This window comes from Carettochelys insculpta, chromosome 4 (assembly GCF_033958435.1).
Source record: "Carettochelys insculpta isolate YL-2023 chromosome 4, ASM3395843v1, whole genome shotgun sequence".
Taxonomy (NCBI): domain Eukaryota; kingdom Metazoa; phylum Chordata; order Testudines; family Carettochelyidae; genus Carettochelys; species Carettochelys insculpta.
The window spans coordinates 108387016-108401362 of record NC_134140.1 but is presented as its reverse complement, the minus strand read 5'-3'; the positions used below and the strand labels follow the sequence as shown (position 1 = coordinate 108401362).

Sequence of the window (14347 nt, the reverse complement as noted above, 5' to 3'; positions counted from 1 at the left end):
AGGAACTTCTCCTCCCGCCGCCACTCACAGCTGAGGGGGCGGGAACAGGAAGGAGGAAGACAGTCTCTCATTGGTCGCCGCTGCAGCACTCAGCTCGCCCCCGTTCCAGGCGGACCGCCCACATTATCGTAAACGTATTAACTGACGCACAAGAAAAGAGAACCATGTCTTTGCTTTACGGTAGATCCTTCCGTTCGTATCTGGGATTGGCTGAGGAATGGGGACTCATGCGCGCTCCCCTGGCTGGTCGCGGTTGGTTGACGACATCAGTAGCGGCCGCTGGCTGGACACGTGGGGTGCTTGTGGGTGAGTGCAGAGCGCGGGCACTGGGGGCTGCCGCCGCTTTCTCCCAACGGGCTTGAAGTTCCTGGCCTTTGTTCACGGCCTCTTCTCCTCCCCTCCCATCGCACGGGAGAGTTCTCCTTGCCCGGACCGCTGGGTTGGGTCCCATTGCACCTGAGCGCTTCTTCTGCCCCCCGGCCCGGTGTCTCGTCTGGGCCCTATTCTGTATCGGAGCATGTCCCCACTTCCCTGCCTCTGCCCATACCCTGTGCCAGGTTTGCTGCCTGCAGGTAGCCCTCCCAACGGTCTTCTGTCCTAGCTTTGAGGTGGGGAACAGTATTGGGGCTACTCGCTTTCTCTTTCCATGTGTTGTGGGGTGTGGCTGCATATACCCGCCCCATCGCTGGCCGGTGTTGGGGAGAGGCAGGGAGAGAACCCAGTGCTCCTGGGACTCAGGCCTCATGTGTGGCCAAATGCTTTAGTGCCTCTTGCCCAAGCTGGCTCTGTCGCCCAGGTCCTGTGTGTGTCTGAGAACAGGATGCACTGGTCAGTAACCCTGGAGTGCTTATTAAGGTGTTTTAGACCCTGAGCAAGGGGGCTTTCATTCATTTTTTATTTATAAAAGCTTGGCAGTTTGGAGGTGGAGGGATACTTTTGCAGAGAGCCCCCAACAAGCTTTGAATAAAACTTATCTGTGTATTCATAATGCCTCAGCCAAGTGGGTCTTAGGCCAATGTGAGAAGCCTGTGGTATAGAATATGTTGAAGTCATGCTGGGCAGTGTCTGTGCCAAGGAAAGATGCATCAGTTCCACTCAGCTAACTTGTGCTCACATGGCACTTTGTAATTTTCTCCTGATTTAACATATCAGGGTAAACTCTAGGCTCCTGCTCTTTCTAAGGCCAAATCTACACTACGCCCAAAGATCAGTTTCAGATATGCAAGTCTAGCTATGTCAATTGTCTAGATAGAATCAGCATATAAAAATCATCTTATTTGACTGTCTTCGCAAAGGAAAGTTGATGGGCGCATGTTTCCCATCAGCTTCCCTTACTCTTCATGATACTGAAGAGTATGAGGTCAACTGCCGACCCCAGACAGATTGCTATTGTGTGTCTTTACCAGATGAGTGAAATCAGACTCTGGAAGATTGACCCTGACCAGGTCGATCTTCGCTGAAGTGTAGACACTCTTAGAAGGCTTAGGGCTTTTATCCATACTGTAATTAAAAACCTGTGATTGGCCCATGCCAGCTGATGTGGGATTGTTTAAGTGTGATCTTGATGTTCAGGCTTGTTCTTGAAGTGTGAGGGTCCCGGAGCTTTGAACACTTACACTGCATTTAAAAATTCCCATGAACTCAATAAACTGGCATGGGCCAGCTGTGTATGTGTAATGGCAATGAAGACTTACCACAAGGGCTATGCTGCACTAAAACACATGCAGCAAGGAGTCTTGGAGCCTGGGTTCCACCTTGAGTACAAATGTCTATGCTTCAGTTTTACAGGCCCACAAGCTCGAATTGACTGACATGGAGCTGTTGCAGGGCTCTTACTGCAGAAGTACCCGAAGGGAATGTTTTTACTGAAATAAAATATCTGTGGCAGCAGATTTCAGAGCCGGGATCAATTTGGGCTCATGCTGTAGAGTTAAAAATAGCAGCATAGATTTTTGGGTTGTAGCCAAGGTTCAAAGACTTCTCAGCCAAAGCCCAAATGCTTACACTGCTAGCTGTGCGCCCAAGCCTGAATTAGTTATCCTGGGTGCTGAAACTTGCTGCTGTCTGTCTTTTGTTGCAGTATAGACACACACTAACTTGGTGGTTTCCAAACGCTTTTGAAGCAGTAGTTGCAATACTGCTATAGTGAACTGGCCTCATTGATCTTAATAAAGTAACAAAAACAATTTTTTTTCTTCAAGCCGGCTAGCCACACTCATCCAGCCAAATAGCCACGTGTGGCTAGTGGCTAGCGTGTTGGACACTGTGGCCTTATCTGGTGTTCCCTATGAAGATGAAAACCACAAACTGATTCTTTTTCATTAGGATTTTACTTAGATGGACAATTTGGATGAAATGTTTGGTCTGTGTATGCCCTTACTTGGCTTGTAACAATACTGGATGTAAAATTAAGACTCATTTTGGGGATGTTCAGAATAAAAAATACAAATGTATGCTGAATCTTTTTTCCTATATTGTGGCCATTATTAATTTATGTCACAGCGGAAATCTCTTATAATGTCCATTCATAAAAACAAAGGGGGAAAGTGTTATATGTACAGATGGACAGCACTGTATTTAAAAAGTACTAGTTTAAAAATCTTTGCCTTCCATTCTGTTTATCTGAATTGACTCTGCAGTAGCATTAATTTTAAATGGAATCATGCATTGATCAACTAATATATTTCAGTGGTGAGCCAAACCAATAAGTGCTAAATCAGCAACCCAAGTTACATGGTACTCTGGGGTCACCATTGACTTGGAAATTTAGTAAGTCATGAAGTGCTCTCCATGATTTCTTTTCAATTGACTGATAGTTTTCCACCTTACCTCTTTACTGTTTAGCAGGTAGAAAATGTCTTTTAGAGGCAGAGGAGGAGGTGGTGGCGGCAGAGGAGGAGGTGGTGGCGGCAGAGGAGGTGGTGGTGGAGGCAGGGGTGGCTTCAATCGTGGTGGAGGAGGTGGCTTCAATCGAGGTGGGCGAGGTGGCTTTGGACGTGGAGGCGGTGGACGCGGAGGCTTCAACAGAGGAGGATATGACCAAGGACCTCCTGAAAGTGTAGTTAGTAAGTTCTTTCATAAGATTGTATTTATTTTAGTTTGGAATGAATGCTCTGGTTTTCAGTGTCTTTTTTTTTTCCTTATTGCAGTATTGGGTGAGTTCATGCATCCTTGTGAAGATGACATTGTTTGTAAATGTACAACAGAAGAAAACAGAGTGCCTTATTTCAATGCACCAGTTTACTTGGATAACAAAGAGCAGATTGGCAAAGTGGATGAAATATTTGGACAGCTAAGAGACTTTGTATCCTTCAAAAATAAATTTTTCTGGATACTTGTGGTTAAAGCCAATACCGAAGAGAGTTGATCTGCTATTTCAAAGTAGCATAGGACATGTGAACTTGAGAATGTCTACTAGTAAAACTGATAATACCAATATAACATGCACACTTACTTGGTATAATGATGCCTTTTTTATTTTTTTTTAAACTTACCTGAAACACCTTCCAAAGTAACATGAGCTCAAAACAAAACAAAAAGAAAACCCTATTCATATTGGACTGTTTCTAACAGCGGAGACTTATTAATATAATTACATGTAAAGGTTTGAATTTAAATTAATATATTGATACAACTTTCCTCATTCTTGTGACTGGAAGGCTCAAATTTTTCTTGACTTGTACCTAATAGTACTATAAATAATACTGTCTTTGAAGGGTTCTTACATTGCTTGTGAACCATGCAGATGGCATTTTCCATTTACAAAGCTGTCGGCTGTTTATAAGTCTTGGTCATCTCAAATCTCTGTTAAAACGTGTGTATAGTGAAGAAAGCAGCAAAACAAAGTTATAACCCATTCACAATCCAGAATCACCACCTGGACTCTGGATTGTGAATGGGTTATAACTCTGTTTTGCTGCTTTCTTCACTTTTCTGTTGCTGATATTTATAAAACTGGCAAAGGGGGCTTGGTTGACAGAAGCGGTAAGCCACCAAGGAATTTTAATGGATTCATCTCCTTTTTCTTTTTATTGCTAAATTTTCTCTTCATCCCCACTCCATTTTCTCATTGTAGCTACTGGAAGCTAGGCTCCTAAATCCAAATTCAGATACCCAATTGTGCTGGATTTTCACATGTACTGTGTAGACCTCCTAGTAATTCTCAGTGACTTTACTGGGCACTGGAATGTTGAGTATATTTGAAAATCAGTGCACTTAAGTTTACAGATCCCTATTTAGTGCCTAATTTTTGGCAGTCTGTTGGGAGGATATTGGCTTTCATGTGTTAACTCACTGATCTACCCTTTGCATTTGGATTGTACTTGAATTTCAGGAAGTTTTCTCCTAGTAGAATAGGCATTCTTTGAGCAAAAAGTGAACCACCTAGAACCTGCAGGTCTTTACTTTTTCATTGTCTCAGTCTTGGATTGTCAAGATGTCAGAGCTGAAATTAAGGCTAAAAGAGTACTACTGTGTGTGTGCCACAGGACTTCTTGTTCTTGAAGATACAGACTAACATGGCTACTTCTCTGATACTGTCTGTGTGGTTATACAATAACATTGTATGACCAAAATTTAGACTTCCTCTGTTGGTTTGTTGCAGGTTTAAATGTTAATACAGAAGAAAGACACTAAGTCTGAAAATTCTGTCAAATGCACACAGTAAGCGAAGTGAATAGAAATATTTCTTTAATCTTTCACTTGTATTGATTAAGTGTAATAGTAAAGAAAAAATCTAATTTAAATAACCTAATTTTGTAGAATACCAACATCTGTCCATTTACAAAACTAAGTACAAATGCAGTTAACTTTTATGTTCCTTAAACAAACTAACAGTATTTTTCAGTTAAACTGTCAGAGAACATGAAGGCCTCTTCCTTCAAAAAATTACAAAAGGTGAGTACGTTAATTGTATAACATTATTTTCGTTAATGAATGAAGAAAATAAAATCTAAAGAAGAATTTCCAAATAAACATTTACGTAGTCTGAATTTCCTGTCACCACATAATTTAAAAATACATTTCATGATTGAAGTGCAAAACACTAGAGTGCTTGTTAAATTGGGACCCTGTAAAATACATATGCAGTAACATTTTTTGGGTTGTGCATTGGTTTAGTATGCAGTTATTCATACAAGGAATTTATTTTTTTTTCTTTTTCGTGACACTCTAACCAAAATTATTTAATCTGTTGATTTGTCTAGTTAGTACTGTGTTAACATTGATATGCAAATGGTTTGTTAGAATTGTGTTCATTTACATTTCCTGTCTGCGCTCTCATACTTTTTTAAAGATGCCCTGGAATATTGTACTGTTTTAACAACAAATCTTAATTGGGGTACAGAAATAATTTTATATTCTTGACACAAGCTACATTTTAAAGAGTTTTGGGTATTTGGTGTCATTCTATGCAAAGGAGACTTTAAAAATGCTCATGGCATAAAATTAAAAACAAAAGCTCAGATTCACATGTATAGATGAGAGGGAGAAGATAGTGAATATTACACTCATGTTATGCTGTTCCTGAGCCTAACATTGCTTTTCTTCTGTAGTTTTATATTGACCCAGCAAAGCTGTTGCCCTTGCAAAGGTTTTTGCCAAGGCCTCCAGGTGAAAAGGGTGGTCCAAGAGGAGGTGGTAGAGGAGGACGTGGAAGAGGAGGAGGTAGAGGTGGAGGTGAATGTTCATTTAAAAAAATTGCAGGATTTCTTTAAAATTTGCAAGCATGCAGGCTCTCACATGAATTGTATTCTAGGGGTCAGCAGCCTTTCTGAGGTAGAGTGCTGAAATTTGACCTTTTGACCTCTATGTACAGTCTGAGTGCTGGTAATACTTTTGAAAGTCAGCAATAGTCCTACTCACAACAGCTTAATTAATAAATAAATTAAGATGCAGATCCTTGTTGTTTAGGTGCTGATTGGTATTATTAGCTGGTCTTAATTCATCGGCAGCATGGCTTTGAGCAAGTTCCCGGCTGCATGAGTGAGCTCCCACTTTGTGTGCCAATGAAAATCGGCTTGCATGCCACTCTTGGCAGCTGTGCCAGGGGTTGCTGACCCCATGCGTTAGACATTTTTAAAGAAATGCACATTTTATACATATTTTTCTCTGTGAGACCACAGTGAAAGGTAGTCCAGTACAAGTCACTCGAGAAACAAAGGCATGAAATGAAGAAAAAGAAAACTTGGTGAATACCAGAGATAATTTTCCAACGGTAAAATATATTAGATGATGGACTATACTCCTGAAGTTGGTGGCAAAAGCCCCATTTAATAACACATTTCAAATGAAGGTTGGAGAAAATACTTAGATAGGTGAGCTGCTTTGGGATATAAGGTGAGATTTACATTTAACTTCTTTGTGATTACTGCTCCACAAGTAAGGTCAAAGCTAAGTTTCTGCGTAAAAGACTGTTTTTTTTTTTTCTAACATGCATCTGTAGACAAAAACACCTTGGCTACATCTACAGTAGCCCAAAACTTTGAAATGGCCATGCAAATGGCCGTTTCGAAGTCTACTAATGAAGCACTGAAATACATATTCAGCGCCTCATTGGCATGCTGGCAGCCACGGCTTTTCGAAATTGATGCAGCTCGCCCAGACCGGGGTCCTCTTTGAAAGGACCCTGGCAACTTCGAAATTCCCTTATTCCTATCTGCTGTTAGGAATAAGGGGATTTTGAAGTTGGTGGGGTCCTTTTGAAGAGGACCCCTGTCTGGGCGAGCCGTGATAATTTCGAAGTGCTGCGGCTACTGGCATGCTAATGAGGCACTGTATATGTAATATGGAGATGGCCATTTCGAAGTTTTGGGCTAGTGTAGACACAGCCTTTGTTTCTCAAAAAGAAAAATTTGCTCTGAAACTTTATTTTGCATCTCCTCCAAGGATAGATCATTTCCAAGAACTTTCATATAAAACATCATTTGAGTTTTCAAGAAACTATTTCTGTTAACTTTTTTTAAAAAAAATTAACTTGTTTTGTCTCTCTATGGCCGTGTCTACATGTGCCCCAAACTTCGAAATGGCCATGCAAATGGCCATTTCGAAGTTTACTAATGAAGCGCTGAAATGCATATTCAGCGCTTCATTAGCATGCGGCCGGCAGCGGCGCTTCGAAGTAGGCGGGGTCCTTTCGACAAGGAGCCCCGTCTGGACGAGCCGCGTGACGGCAAGCGGCGTCAATTTCGAAGTCCCCTTATTCCCACGAGCTGATGGGAATAAGGGGACTTTGAAGTAGGCAGGATCCTCTTGAAAAGGAGCCCCGTCCGGACGAGCCGTGCGACGGCAAGCGGCGTCAATTTCGAAGCGCCGCTGCCGCCCGCATGCTAATGAGGCGCTGAATATGCATTTCAGCGCTTCATTAGTAAACTTCGAAATGGCCATTTGCGTGGCCATTTCGAAGTTTGGGGCACGTGTAGACGTAGCCTATATGGCCAAAGCGGCTTGGTGTAGAAAGTCTAAATAAGTTTTTTGTCTTTGAAAATTGCCTTCAGGTGTTTTGGGACAGGAGTTTCAGTGGCTAATGGCAAAAGGGACTTGGGTGACACTAAAACTTGTTTGTAGTAATAGTTATGTTTGTTACATGTTGTCATACAGAAAATGTTTGGTCCATAACTTGCTACGTTCGTAGTAGAGAACAGACTTGCAAACTAACTTCTGAAAACATACTTCCTTTTGTGCAGGTGGTTTCAGAGGAGGAAGAGGTGGTGGAGGCTTCAGAGGAGGAAGAGGTGGAGGTGGTGGCCGTGGTTTCAGGGGTAAGAGTGCTGTTTAAATTCAGGATGTTTAAAGAGGTATTTAAGGAAACAAAGTTAACGAATACTTAACGTTTTTCTGCAGTCAGCCTTGTAAAGAAGCATACATTTCTACTAGTTTTTACGCAACAAGTTGCCTGTATGGTGGTTTCTATACCTCGTGACAGATTCTCTAATCCAAGTTCAGTTTTCTGCATTTCTGTATAAGACCAAAATTAACTTTGGTAAAACTTGGGTAAAGAATGCAATTGCTGTCTTCTCAGTTCAGTAATCTGTGCTCTATTTGCTTGCTTCAGACATTTTGCTTCAAGACATGAATTGTTTAATGTATACATTTCTCTTTTGAAACAGGTAGAGGACGTTAAAATGGAGATAGTGGCATCTAACTGCTGAATTTTCTAGTGGACCCACAAAGATTTAAAAAAAAAAATAAAGAAATCTAGGTAACGACATACATTACCAACATTAACTGTTACACCTACTGGATACTTATCAACACACGAAGAGGATGTGTTCACTTATGAATTGGAGGACGCTATTTATTCTTCACTTGAAATATACTTGAATGTTTTGTAATTATCTGAAGCAGACTTTAAATTTTATATCTTTAGATTCTTTATTTCTGACAGTCTGTTTCAGTTAGTGCTTGTCTTCACATTGAAGTAGACAGTAAACGATCTACTGAAGAAACAAAAAAGATGCTGCAGACTCTAAGCACAGATACGAATCTGCATTTTACATGACATCTTGTTCTCACCGACTTTTGTCATGTCAGTTATGATTTGTCTGTTGTACATACCCTGCTTAAGTTTTTCTCTTGTTTACTATTTTGGAATATTTTTAATGAGTAACACAATCTAAAAAACCATCTTTTTCAACATTTTACCTTTTTTAAAAAGTAGAAAATTTGTATAAAATGCGCTGTGCAGGGAAACGAGGATAGCAAAGAATGCTTGTACGTTTTCCTGTATAAATCTTTATTACAACTGCAAATGGACCAGTAACTTTTTTGGAAAGTCAAGATTGTTAATACCAAGTACTTCTGTGGGCCACCTTGATCATAGTGTCAGATTATGTGGCATAGTGAAATGGTGAGGGGTGCTAGTCTCTTGCATGTATGCAGTAAGACAAGCATTGCAGAAAGGAGCACAGGATTCCACAATATGCTGGCATGTATTTGTCCTATAGATTTGGTTTATGGAACCTTGTCCAAGGGCGTGCATTGTGGGATGAGTGGAATGCTAAAAACTACTGTGGCTCTTCAGAGTTTGGATTGAGGGAAAATCTGTTTTCCGCAGACAAACATGAAAGAATAATTTTATAAAATCTTAAGTCAACAAGGGAAGCCCTTAGCAAGATCGTTTATACCACGGACTTGGACATTTTATTAAAGGTACACAAAATAAATGAGGAATACATGTTTTTGTGTAGCATTTTCCATCTGGAAGAAAATAAACTGGAGTGGAACATGCCTTTGTAACTTTCTGGTTAATATCAAACACATTTTATTGTAAATAATAATTTTTGACACATGCGCCTTTGCTAAAATATTTATTTTTCAGTCCTTGTCGTACATAGTGAAATACTGATTTGTATTACCATATCACCTAGCAGCTTTATGCAGGTGTCCATAGCCTATTGTAATATGAAAGGTTCAAATGCAGAAAAAACGGCTGTCCTTGCCCCACCAAAAATTTACAGTGTAATTACGATAGATGGGAACAGAGGGAAGACTATATATTCAAATTCTTGTAGTTGTGTTTTATGAGAGGAAACTGTCTGCTTGTTCAAGCACAGGAGGTCTTGGCATCAAGAAACAAAATTTTCTTCCTGGTTTTGCAACACTTATTGTTTAATGTTAAACTAGTCACCTATACACAGATTTTAAATGTATTTTAAGCATTGCTCCATTACAGAATAAATGGAGTCTGTGTGTAGTTCATTTTTGTCAGATATAATTGACGGTCATCACATAGAGATATCTCTATGCTGCTTGCATCTGAAAGTATTCAATTCAGTTCACTGATGCCTTTAATAATTGTTGGCTGGCAAGACAAATTTTCCACTGATCTTGATTAAACTGCATCTAATGAAGAAAGAGGCTTTGTCCCTTGTAGGCACAAATCATGCCCCTCTCTTGTGTCATAATTCATACAGTCTGCTAGCCAGGCACAGTATTCTATATACAAGAAGGATGTGCTATAGTGGGGTCCTCAAGCATTGCTCCGCGATTCCCTTCTGAAAACAAAAATTACTACATGATCCCAAGGTTGGGGACAACCAAAGCCTGAGCTTGCCCTAACTCTGCCACTCTGGGTGGGAGAGCCAAAGTCCGAGTTCCACCACCCCAGGCAAGCAGAGCTGAAGTCCAAGGGTTTCAGACCCGAGGAGGGGGGGCGGCGGCTGTAATCTGAGCCCTACCACCAGGGCTAAAACTCTCAGGCTTCAGTGGCGGGGGTTGGCTTTCAGCTCAGGACATTAGCATGTCTATGCCAGCCCTGATGAGCCCATCAAAATGGAGCCCCAATCCACTTTCAGGTCCTGACCTGCAGGTTGAGAACTGCTGAATGGCAAAGGTGATTAAAAATTTTAAATTGCACATAATAATAAAGGCTGACAAAGTGCCAGAGGGTGAAAAGGGGCATAAGGCAACTACAGTTACATATGCATCCTTGGTCCTGTGTCATTTTGTAACAAAGGAGCCCTTTGCCAGGGTGGTCAGGCTCTCATCTTCTCAAGAGAAGTAGGGTGCCTGACTGTCCTTTCTGCTTTTGCAAGTGAACCCTTACAGTTTTGGAATGGTGTTCTGAGTGAGAGCTGGAGTGGAGAACAGTGATGGAAAATTAACTGTATTGTGAGAGGGATATGAAGACTAGTGTTCAGACCTGGACGGATGTGCTAGGTCTGAAGTGCCAGAGATGCATAATTATTTGTAGAAGAGTTAAATTTGCAGAGTATAGAAAGCTCACAGAAAGGACGGGAGGTTGCTTAAAGGTGAGCCAGAGCTATGGATAGCCTTGCAAGTCAGGATGAAGTCTTGAATGTGATAAAGTAGGAAAATAAAATCTGTTGTACATGTTAGGGTGGTGGTGCTGGCAATAGAACAACGGCGAAGAAAGATGAAGAGTGAATCCAAGAGTCAGGATGCCAGAGAGGAGAGTTTTGTTTGTTATAATTGTATTCAGTCTTTTTTTTTTTGTCTAGCTCAGCTCTTCAGCTATTTTAAAATCTACAAATGATCTAGGATGTAGACAAGTACTCGAGATACTGTATGCTTTTAAGCTGAACAAAGAGACTGAGAATAGCGCAGAGGAAAACTCATGGGAAAGAAGCAACTCATTTTCTAATGGTTCTATATGTTACTGGAAGCTGTACAGAATAATTTAGACAAACTGGAAAACTTTCTAGGTAAAAATTGTTACAAGCCAGTTGTGATTGGCAAAAAAGCAGCCATTATCCGGGCAGGAAATCTTAGAGCAAGCTTCAAGAAACCCCACCGTTTCAAAATACGCAAATTCACAGTTACGCTACCTATGCTTGTAAGACAACGTTAGTATGCCATCTTCTTTCTGACTCTTGTAGCTGTTTTGGATTATGGACTTTTTGTGATGTCCCCACGCTATGCACTTGTAGAATCCACAAGCAGGCTAAGGCCAGTACCCAGGAGCACATTCTTTTCTGGATTTATGCCTCCATTGTTGGTTATGTCTAATGACACTGGATCTGTGTCATAAGGCTAAATCCACTGCCTACCCAGAACACTGAGCGTCTTGCGGGATAGGGCCCTTACAGAGGAATGGAGAATGATTGCATTCAGTGAGCTGGTTTTGGTTAGGAATTTTTAAAAAATCGTCTGAGAAGTGGTTTTGCTGTTTAGCAAGGCTAGAGGTGGTACTATCATTTTAATTAAGAATAAATAATTCTAGTTCTTATTGAATAACTATATCTTATTGATGGATAGAACTAGAGGTTGAACCTCTCTAATCTGGAATTTTTGACCAGAAAACTCTGTAATCCAGCATGATTTTAGTTTGCAGGATGACTGCTTATACTGAGTGTGGACAAGTTTCGTGGGGTCTCATAAAGTTTGTTTCCAGCTGCCAGTCCTGGCTCTTAGAATTCTGTGCTGTTACTTAGATGTAATTTACCCCTAAATGTCATCTAAGAGCCCAGGGAACAGTGAAAGGGTTGATAATGTGCTAGACAATATTGACCTCTGGTAGTCTAGCAAATTCTCTCGTCCGTCACTAGTCAGTCCTGAGGGTGGTGGATTAAAGAGGTTCAACCTATAGTCAATTTCTGATTTTCTCAAGCTTGTGCTATAAGATAAAGTGCTAAGTATTTATTTACTTAAGACAGTGTGATTAATTTAATTGTGCGTCTCCACATGCACATTCAGATACTTGGGTTTTTTGTATGCTATAATTTTGAATGTACTGCTTTGGGGTTTTGTTTTTTTTTTTTTTGCTAACTGCAATGTCTTGTAAGAATTTTTATCCATAAGTTAGTGATAAATAGTCTTGGCCTTAATTTAATCTTAACAGTTTTTGCCTGAGAATTTCCTCTAAAAATCCTAATTTGGGAATATAAGGTATCAAGCAATATAGCTCTGTGATGTTTACTTGGCTGAATAAATAAAAAAACTGCAATTTTTCTGATAATTAGGTATAAAAATGTGCATGTTTTCATTAGCCACTACCTGAGTTTGAAATTCAGGTTAGAATGAAAGTAGTCGTGTACACTTTTTGACTGGTGCTAACCTCTGCGGTCGTACATAGAATTTACAAGAGCTTTAGAACTTCTGAAAATTGTGCCAAAATATTAGGGAAAGAACAGATTTCATTCTCTTATCAGTGGAGGTATATTTTATGGTTTGGTCTTGTGAAACAGATAGTAAGAAAATGGTTTCATTGCCAAGATGATGTCATATTTTCTCCCTGACAGACTCTTCTCCTTTGCCCCCACTCCAAAGATTGACTCAAGTCCTCATCCTCATGTGGCAAAAAGTTCCCCATGGATACAAGTAAATTGCTGCAATGTGAGAATGTCTAGTAGTGACTTCAGATTTCTAGGCGTAATAGAAGACATGGGGTTAGTTAACAGATTTAAGATTCATGAGATAGTATGTGCTCAGCCCTATAAAAATAAACCCAGATGACTTTATGAGAGGAAAGGGGTGGCAAACCACTGACTTGATAGCTTGTGGTAATTTTTGGTACTGAGGAAAAATTGCAGTAGGTAGATTCTTTGTGGGCCCATTTTGTTAGATGCTGTACAAACCACCTCCCCAGACTGGTTTGTCTCTAACTGCCACTGTAATGTAAATATCAAATAATAATGTCAAAACATTTATAACTGTCAAGAGGTTTAAGAGTACCTTGCGGTTTAGGGTGCTGCCATGTGCTTTGTATACATTTGATTAAAGAGCTAATACTAGCAGTTGCGGCTTCTGTACCAGATTTGGACTGGCTGCAGAGCTTCCATCCTGGAGAGAGATGCAAGAGATATGTTTTCCTTCAGGTACTGTAATGCGCAGCCAACTATGGCAGTTATCAACTGAAGCAAGGGAGTTACACATGAGGCCACCTCGGTTTACCATTCTGTAAAGGTGCCTCATGTTTTGGTTGTTCAATGTGAGCCACTTAGAAAGGGCCTGCCTCAGAGGCTGTGTCTACACTAGCTCCCAACTTTGAAAGGTAATAGGGTGTTGGGAGATACTAATGAAGTGCTGTGGTGCATATGCAGCATGTCATTAAGCTAATTCTCCCCCACGGCAAATTCGAAGCGGCAAACTTTTGAGGAGTAAAGGGACTTCAAAGTAGCCCAGGCACTTTGTAGTACTGGCAGGTTAGCCGCAGCTGCATGCAAGCCAGCACTTTGAAGTTTGCCGCTTCAAATTTGCTGGGCGGGGGGCGGGGGGCGGGGGGGAGAATTAGCTTAATGAAGTGCTGCATATGCACCACAGCACTTCATTAATAATCTCCCAACACCCTACTTAACCATGCTCCCTTTGAAGTTGGGAGCTAGTGTAGACACAGCCAGAAAGTGTTGAATGCCCATCTGCAGAAAGTCAGGTCCTTTTAGTGCATTTCAAATTAGCTGCTCAAATTCATGAAAATATTGGTTGTTGTGGTTTTTTTCTATCTCATTTCTGCCATTCATTTGATTATAGTGTGTTTGAATTTAATAACAAAGGGTGATATCAAAATAGCAGGACCAAATAGAATTATTTAACCAAAAGTATTAATAATTAATATAGTATTAGATTACACAAACACTTTTATCTCCTCCTGCTAGCAGTGAAAAGATGGCACACTGTTCCCTTCCTCGGTAACACTGGAACATTGGCAGGGGTCATTCCCAAACTAACTCCCAAGCTTTGTTTCCTAGGGGGTGAGACAAATATGTGTTTTTGTTGGGAAAGCCTAAAGTTTCTATTCTTAATTTTGCTTTATATTCTGTTTTCATTAGCTGAGCTGTGTGATTTACTTTTGGAATTTCTTGTTGGAAAATTTATTTACATGATTGATAAGCTCAAGGAATTTCTAACTCAGTTAAGAACTTCCTCTGAGTTAAAAACCTCTTTCCAAGGG

General features: G+C 40.5%; 1 protein-coding gene across 2 annotated transcripts; it reads left to right on the top strand.

Annotated features, from left to right (window-relative positions):
• Nucleotides 1-294: 294 nt before the first annotated feature.
• GAR1 (GAR1 ribonucleoprotein) lies at nucleotides 295-12436 on the top strand. 2 transcript variants are annotated; one of them, XM_074993449.1, is made up of 7 exons: nucleotides 295-306; nucleotides 2845-3065; nucleotides 3150-3304; nucleotides 4837-4896; nucleotides 5553-5676; nucleotides 7683-7757; nucleotides 8106-12436. In XM_074993449.1, the coding sequence occupies exons 2-7, from the start codon at nucleotides 2855-2857 to the stop codon at nucleotides 8117-8119; spliced, it is 639 nt and encodes a 212-aa protein (XP_074849550.1). In that variant the 5' UTR covers nucleotides 295-306; nucleotides 2845-2854; the 3' UTR covers nucleotides 8120-12436. The 2 variants fall into 2 exon arrangements, with proteins under 2 accessions (XP_074849550.1, XP_074849548.1); XM_074993447.1 differs by lacking the exon at nucleotides 295-306 and adding an exon at nucleotides 330-608.
• The last annotated feature ends 1911 nt before the right edge of the window (nucleotides 12437-14347 follow it).

Excerpts from the sequence above, each read along its gene's own strand:
- GAR1 (XM_074993449.1), top strand. The coding sequence starts at position 2,855 with ATGTCTTTTAGAGGCAGAGGAGGAGGTGGTGGCGGCAGAGGAGGAGGT. Across the intron at positions 4,897-5,552 it reads CCTTCAAAAAATTACAAAAG|TTTTATATTGACCCAGCAAA; the intron begins GTGAGTACGTTA and ends TTTCTTCTGTAG. Across the intron at positions 5,677-7,682 it reads AGGAGGAGGTAGAGGTGGAG|GTGGTTTCAGAGGAGGAAGA; the intron begins GTGAATGTTCAT and ends CCTTTTGTGCAG.